The sequence below is a fragment of the Camelina sativa genome, chromosome 11 (genome assembly GCF_000633955.1).
Source record: "Camelina sativa cultivar DH55 chromosome 11, Cs, whole genome shotgun sequence".
NCBI classification, from domain to species: domain Eukaryota; kingdom Viridiplantae; phylum Streptophyta; class Magnoliopsida; order Brassicales; family Brassicaceae; genus Camelina; species Camelina sativa.
In genome coordinates this window covers 38465471-38472684 of record NC_025695.1, presented here as the reverse complement: position 1 = coordinate 38472684, position 7214 = coordinate 38465471, and the positions used below count along the sequence as shown (strand labels likewise).

The window sequence follows — 7214 nt, the reverse complement described above, 5'->3', positions numbered from 1 at the left end:
CTTATATCAGCTACTTATGAATGCACAGCTCAACAATCAACATGAAATTACAGAGCTGAGTTAGTATATATCCAAGCAAAGACAGTGATACCTGGAGAAACCAAGTAAACAATCAATAAAAAAGAATATTGAATATAAGATGATGAACATTTGAGTGCCACCAATTAAAAATGTTATCCTTTATTCTTTGAGAATCAAAACTCAACTTTAAGAGGCCTAAATAGAGGCCAGCAAGATATAAAAATGCACTTTTGACCCCTTACACAGCACAAGGAACAGTTTTCAATCTTACCATTACTTCAATCCTCTTCACATCTGTTTTGAGAGCCTCAGATTTCTCTTTCGCTAATGCAGCCTCAGTTTCAGCATTCTGTCTGCCAAGTTGTGTAGCCTCCAGAGCCACCTCCAGTTGTTTAAAACGTGTACTTGCTTCCCCAATCTTCAAAGAGCTTTGAACCACCTCACTTCAAGGACAGAAACACAAATCACTAGGAAGTAACATAGATACATGTTGTTAACTGAGAGTGCTTTAAACTAGAAATCAGTACTCTAGATGCTAGCAGGCCCAAACTTTACCTGCTAGACTCGCAAGCTAGAATATCAGTAATTATAAAGCTACATCTGGAAAAAGTGGTGTTGCAAATGTCTATGATAAATACTATCTAGTTCACCTAGGAAAAGTCAGGAAAATGTCCCCCATAACAACCACCTCAGTCTTCTGCATAGACTTTTTCATGGAAAGCATAATTATTCGAGACAATATCAGAAGAAGACTCTAGTGAAAAGATAAAATCTGTACTTACTTCTGTAGAGTCGAGAATTTCATAACTATGTCATCAGGACAGGATACACCAGGAATTTCATTTAGCAACGACTTCCAAGAGGACAATTCATTGTTCAACTTCTCCATGCTTTGCTGCAATTCATAAAATTTTGATAACTCTGACTCTGCCCTCTCCCTACGGCTATTTTCTTCTANGGCCTCCCTATTATATCTCAAGAACCACAAAGGCACAAATTATGATGCAGACTAGTTTCCCAGATAAATTAAGGACGCTTCTCCAGCTTGTATTGAGTTATATGGTGAGTGTGAAATTAAATGGTAGACGTGTGGCAACCCCAGTATCAAAAATNAGCTTCCTGATAAATTATCAAGAATCAAAATCGACAAGAAAAACAAAAACTAAATAGACATTACATGGAAAGTATAGAAGTGGAAATAAAATCTATAAATGGTACATGTCTTCAAAAGATGAAAAATATGTGAGTGCATAACTATTACATGAATAGAACATCTTACTTCAGTACCTCAAATTGCTTGAAAAGTAAACTCTTTTACCTAGGACTTGTCTTAGATGGCCCGAGTAAATAAGAAGGCCAATTTTTAAAAACGACTACAAGTAAATTTGAGTGTTTAGAAATTTGCATATTTTCTCAGCATGGTTTGCTGCTTATCAGAGTAAGCAACAGAAAAATAGAATTCATTGTGGAGGTATCCGGATTCTGGGTTATGTAATGTACTAAAGCGTAGGATTAGTCATGGTAATCAAGAACGCGTACAGCTTCTATTGATGAATAAAACAGAAGGATACAATCAATGTTCTGACCACTTTCATACTCATTTTCAATAACCGATCCATCTTATGCTGGAACAACTTTGTAAATTCATTACTCGGGTATACTAAGAACTGGTAAAACTTACATAGCGTTTAACTTCCTCCTGAAGATGTTTAATTAATACACTGTTATCTGAAGAGNAAGATGTTACTATTCCAACCAAACTCTTGGGTAGAAGTTAAGGGTCCTAAATAGTACATCTGTTGCTTTTACAATATAAAACATGTCATGATACCTAAGTCAACATAAGATGCAGGACACTAAAGTCACCATTCACCCTTAAAAGCTCATAAATTCATTTCGACCATGGTAGGTAAAAGTTCCATAAGCAATTTTTTTCTTTGGCAATCTTCTTTTGCAAGCACACATATCTGACGTCTGTACCTTTGACTCCAGTAAAGAGATCTCGGAAAGAAGACGATCACTGTCCCTTTCCAGCGACTTATTCCTCCTTGCTTCATCGACTAGTTTCTCATTTAGAAGTTCTATTTCACTACGTAGGCGATTATTGACATCCTTCAGTTGACTTAGATCATTCTCCAAATCCTTAAGATAGTTCTCCTTCTTTGCAAGAGAAGATTCCAACTCCTGTAAATATAAGCAAACTAAGTAAGCCTTACGCTTCCAACAGAAAAGAAGTAAATTCTTTAAAACAAGAACACTGTTATTCCAGAACCTGAATAAGGGTTCCATCTGTGGCCCCAGCTCCAGGCACAGATCCTTCACTGGTTGACTTCCTTAATTCATTAACAACAGCTTTCAACTGTTCTTTCTCCACCGTGACCAAAGAGAGCTTTATTATAAAATTAAAAATCTGTTAGTAATAGTGCAACAAAAGGATAGAAAATATAAGTTATCTACAGTGAGTCACTAGCAATGTGATCCCCTTGCATTGTGATAGTTTCATGGTATAGAAAAAAAGACGTTTGCTACAAATTCTAACAGTAGACTACACACGTTAACACTATCCTGAAAGGACATTATATTTTCAATAAATCAGCTCATCATAGATTTGTGATAGACTCATGGTTCGCTATGAGGCAATTGCACCAAATCTAACAATTGAATACACTCATAAGGAACAGACAGCCTTTCCCCACATTTTGTAGAGAAACTAAATATGTACTAATTGATAACTAAATAAGTTATCTTCTTTGCAAGAGAATTTCCCCAACGTGAACATCTAAAAATACTTGGGATATTATCCTAGGAATATCGTCTCTAACTAGTAACTCCATTGCTTATATCAGCTACTTATGAATGCACAGCTCAACAATCAACATGAAATTACAGAGCTGAGTTAGTATATATCCAAGCAAAGACAGTGATACCTGGAGAAACCAAGTAAACAATCAATAAAAAAGAATATTGAATATAAGATGATGAACATTTGAGTGCCACCAATTAAAAATGTTATCCTTTATTCTTTGAGAATCAAAACTCAACTTTAAGAGGCCTAAATAGAGGCCAGCAAGATATAAAAATGCACTTTTGACCCCTTACACAGCACAAGGAACAGTTTTCAATCTTACCATTACTTCAATCCTCTTCACATCTGTTTTGAGAGCCTCAGATTTCTCTTTCGCTAATGCAGCCTCAGTTTCAGCATTCTGTCTGCCAAGTTGTGTAGCCTCCAGAGCCACCTCCAGTTGTTTAAAACGTGTACTTGCTTCCCCAATCTTCAAAGAGCTTTGAACCACCTCACTTCAAGGACAGAAACACAAATCACTAGGAAGTAACATAGATACATGTTGTTAACTGAGAGTGCTTTAAACTAGAAATCAGTACTCTAGATGCTAGCAGGCCCAAACTTTACCTGCTAGACTCGCAAGCTAGAATATCAGTAATTATAAAGCTACATCTGGAAAAAGTGGTGTTGCAAATGTCTATGATAAATACTATCTAGTTCACCTAGGAAAAGTCAGGAAAATGTCCCCCATAACAACCACCTCAGTCTTCTGCATAGACTTTTTCATGGAAAGCATAATTATTCGAGACAATATCAGAAGAAGACTCTAGTGAAAAGATAAAATCTGTACTTACTTCTGTAGAGTCGAGAATTTCATAACTATGTCATCAGGACAGGATACACCAGGAATTTCATTTAGCAACGACTTCCAAGAGGACAATTCATTGTTCAACTTCTCCATGCTTTGCTGCAATTCATAAAATTTTGATAACTCTGACTCTGCCCTCTCCCTACGGCTATTTTCTTCTAGCAATTTCACTTTCAACAACTCAGCATCTACATGCCGTGATTTTAACTTTCTAGCTTCTTGCACTTCAGCTTCCTGATAAATTATCAAGAATCAAAATCGACAAGAAAAACAAAAACTAAATAGACATTACATGGAAAGTATAGAAGTGGAAATAAAATCTATAAATGGTACATGTCTTCAAAAGATGAAAAATATGTGAGTGCATAACTATTACATGAATAGAACATCTTACTTCAGTACCTCAAATTGCTTGAAAAGTAAACTCTTTTACCTAGGACTTGTCTTAGATGGCCCGAGTAAATAAGAAGGCCAATTTTTAAAAACGACTACAAGTAAATTTGAGTGTTTAGAAATTTGCATATTTTCTCAGCATGGTTTGCTGCTTATCAGAGTAAGCAACAGAAAAATAGAATTCATTGTGGAGGTATCCGGATTCTGGGTTATGTAATGTACTAAAGCGTAGGATTAGTCATGGTAATCAAGAACGCGTACAGCTTCTATTGATGAATAAAACAGAAGGATACAATCAATGTTCTGACCACTTTCATACTCATTTTCAATAACCGATCCATCTTATGCTGGAACAACTTTGTAAATTCATTACTCGGGTATACTAAGAACTGGTAAAACTTACATAGCGTTTAACTTCCTCCTGAAGATGTTTAATTAATACACTGTTATCTGAAGAGGATGCTGTCTGTGAAGTGAATGACGACAGCTTCTTGTATACTTCAGTCTTTTCTTGCAAACACTGCAAAATAAGAATCAAATGAGACGGCAAATCAATTCCCAAAACAAATGATAACTTATGTTTAGCGTTATTATTTCTAAGATGCAAGTCAAATATAGCTTACTTCGTCAAATTTGAGTTTAAGATGCTCTAGCTGTGATCTTAAAAGATTTGATTCCGTCTCTGCGTTTTGTGCCCGATATTGCATCCTTTCAAGCTAAAAACAAAGGAAAACATAAAATACGGTGATTACGTGAGAAGCCAAAACCAAAACCTGAGTCAAGATAAAAAGTTTCACAATTAGTACTTACATCTGCACCAATCCTAGAGACAGAAAGCTTTGCTTCTTTACCCAATTGGGCAATATCATTGTTGAGACGTTTTTTCTCCCTGTCAACACTTCCAGATAGCTGAGTTAGTTTATCCTCCAAAAGTTTAGCTTTTTCTTCAGCTGTTGCAGCAGAAGACTCTGCTTTCTTTCGAAGGTTCATTTCATTTTGAAGTTTTACCTGATGTCAAGTCAAAAGAGGAAAACGATAATGATATTAATACCAATGACAAATTTCTTTGAAGGAAGGTAAACAGAATTAGCCCATAGTAAACAAATCAACCTCCAGTTCATGGCAAGATTGAAGTTCTTTGGTATACCGCTCTTGGGAATTGTTGATCTCCGTAAGGAGCTGCTCTTGAAGCATCTTTTCACGCCCTTTAGCAGCAGCCAGTTCTTGCTTTGAGTATAAGAAATGATCTCGTAATTGCTTTCTCTCCGCATCTGTTGTAGTAGAACAACAAAATCAAATTCGTTAGCAAAATCTTTTCCCAATAGCAGCAAAAGCAAAAACGAGAAAGACTCACTAAAACATTCAGAATCAAGACCCTCTCACCTGCTTCGCTGAAGTTGGCATTTAGAGTCTGTAATTGAGTCTGATATTCCTGAACTTGCTTCTCCGCTTTGCTAAATGCATCTAAAACATCAGCTTTAACCTAAAACAAGTCGGGGAAAATAAACAAAAAAATCTCAGATTCGCTAATCTTCGTTAGAGGCTTAAAGAGATACGAGTAAAATAAATAACCATTTGGCGACATTGGTAGGTGCAAAGGTGTTGATCGGACTGATCATTAGAAGTTTGCAGCGGAGCAGGAGCAGGAAGAGGAGAATCTTCGTAGATAACTAGCTGATTGCCGGAACCAGAGGCGTTGGCGGAGATAGGGCTGCCTCCAGCGTCGGACTTGAGCCTTTTCGGCGGCGGAGTTCTCAAAATCATGTTTGCGTCGTAAAATTAGGGTTCCGTTGTCAATGAAGCGAGAGATGAATTCAGGATTTGAAATGCAGAAGCGCCGCTTTTTTTTTTTTTTTGTGTATTGAATTTGATGAGAGAGCGTGAAGAGTGAAGACGGAGGAGGGAGGAGCCGGACGGACGGTCTCGTTAAAAATTAAAACAATAGCCAGCAAAAAAAAAAAAAAAACTATAAGATGGGTAAAGCTTAATGGGCTAAGTTAATAAAGGCCCATTTATATAATTCCCACACGTGCACAAATAATGACACGAGATCGTCTTCTTCATTTAGCATTAGGGTTTATTAAAAACTCCGATTTTTAAAACATAACCGTCGAATCGAATTTTATCACAACCCACGATTCCGATTACAGAGCTTCCATATCCAGCAACTGTCTCTAAGAAGCCATGGTATACTCTCGAGTTCAAGTTAACAAACCTCACAAGACTAAATTCTACTCTAAATCTTCTCGCAACCTCCACAAAACCTCACCCCAAGTTATCCTCAACGTTTCCGTCTCTTTTAATCTACAGATACTGAAAAAACTCTCCCAAAATTGATCCGTTTTTATGGAATCAGATGGCGGCAGGATTGGGAAATCGGATAGTAGCCATGTTAAAGGTGCTAGAGCTGCTCGTGTTCAGCGTGGGAAGATGCTTCGAGAGCAGAAAAGGGCTGCTGTTTTGAAGGAGAAGAGAGCATCAGGAGGATTAAACAGTGCTCCTCGTGTTATCGTGAGTGTTTACATTTCTATTGCTGGGTACTTTTATGTGTGTTTTGTTGGGGGAATCAACCTTATGTTTATGTGTTTCTAATGATGATAGGTCTTGTTTCCCCTCTCGGCTTCTGTTGAATTGAATTCACTTGGTGAAGATGTCTTAAAGTTACTAGCTTCTGATGGTTCTGGTATTGATTCTTCAACGGTTGCATCTTCCGAGTATAAGCTAAGAGCAACTGTATGTGTATTCCATTTCTGTTAGTCTTTGGTATACTAAGATTGGTTTATATGTATATACATCCACTGCTGAAGTCTAATCCTTGTGGGATCAATGCTGTGAATAAAAAAAATATCACAGGTGTTAAAGGCGCCTCATGGGGATCTTTTGACATGTATGGAAATGGCCAAGGCATGTGATTTATTGTCTGCATTTGTTGGTTCTTTCTGTGACCAGAGTTTGTCATAGGTGCTTACTGTGTTTTTTTTTACTGGTAATAGGTTGCTGATTTGATGGCTTTTGTTGCATCTGCAAGCTCTCCATGGGAAGAGAATAAATCTAACTTCATAGATTCATTCGGAAGTCAGTGTCTTTCTGTGCTTAGATCAATTGGTCTACCAAGTACCACTGTGTTGATCCGTGTATGTTCTTGCT

General features: G+C 37.1%; 2 protein-coding genes across 3 annotated transcripts in view; one reads left to right on the top strand and one right to left on the bottom strand.

Annotated features, from left to right (window-relative positions):
- The window catches only part of LOC104725491 (mitotic spindle checkpoint protein MAD1-like), a 16002-nt gene extending 10015 nt beyond the window's left edge, over positions 1-5987 (bottom strand). Inside the window, exons 1-10 of one of the 2 annotated variants that reach the window (XM_019232567.1) lie at positions 5640-5987; positions 5451-5550; positions 5178-5338; positions 4878-5075; positions 4691-4783; positions 4471-4587; positions 3661-3908; positions 3150-3321; positions 2294-2410; positions 2002-2205 (exon numbers count right to left, since the gene is read on the bottom strand). In XM_019232567.1, the coding sequence (XP_019088112.1) occupies positions 2002-2205; positions 2294-2410; positions 3150-3321; positions 3661-3908; positions 4471-4587; positions 4691-4783; positions 4878-5075; positions 5178-5338; positions 5451-5550; positions 5640-5831 (1602 nt within the window). In that variant the 5' untranslated portion in view covers positions 5832-5987. Of the gene's footprint in view, positions 1-292; positions 465-803; positions 970-2001; positions 2206-2293; positions 2411-3149; positions 3322-3660; positions 3909-4470; positions 4588-4690; positions 4784-4877; positions 5076-5177; positions 5339-5450; positions 5551-5639 lie in introns of both variants that reach the window. The other variant, XM_010444160.2, reaches the window with a different exon arrangement.
- LOC104728747 (pre-rRNA-processing protein TSR1 homolog) overlaps positions 6156-7214 on the top strand; it is a 1228-nt gene continuing 169 nt past the window's right edge. Inside the window, exons 1-5 of the mRNA XM_019232068.1 lie at positions 6156-6254; positions 6424-6578; positions 6669-6800; positions 6921-6971; positions 7061-7205. Of these exons, the coding sequence (XP_019087613.1) occupies positions 6498-6578; positions 6669-6800; positions 6921-6971; positions 7061-7205 (409 nt within the window). The 5' untranslated portion in view covers positions 6156-6254; positions 6424-6497. The remainder of the gene's footprint in view (positions 6255-6423; positions 6579-6668; positions 6801-6920; positions 6972-7060; positions 7206-7214) is intronic.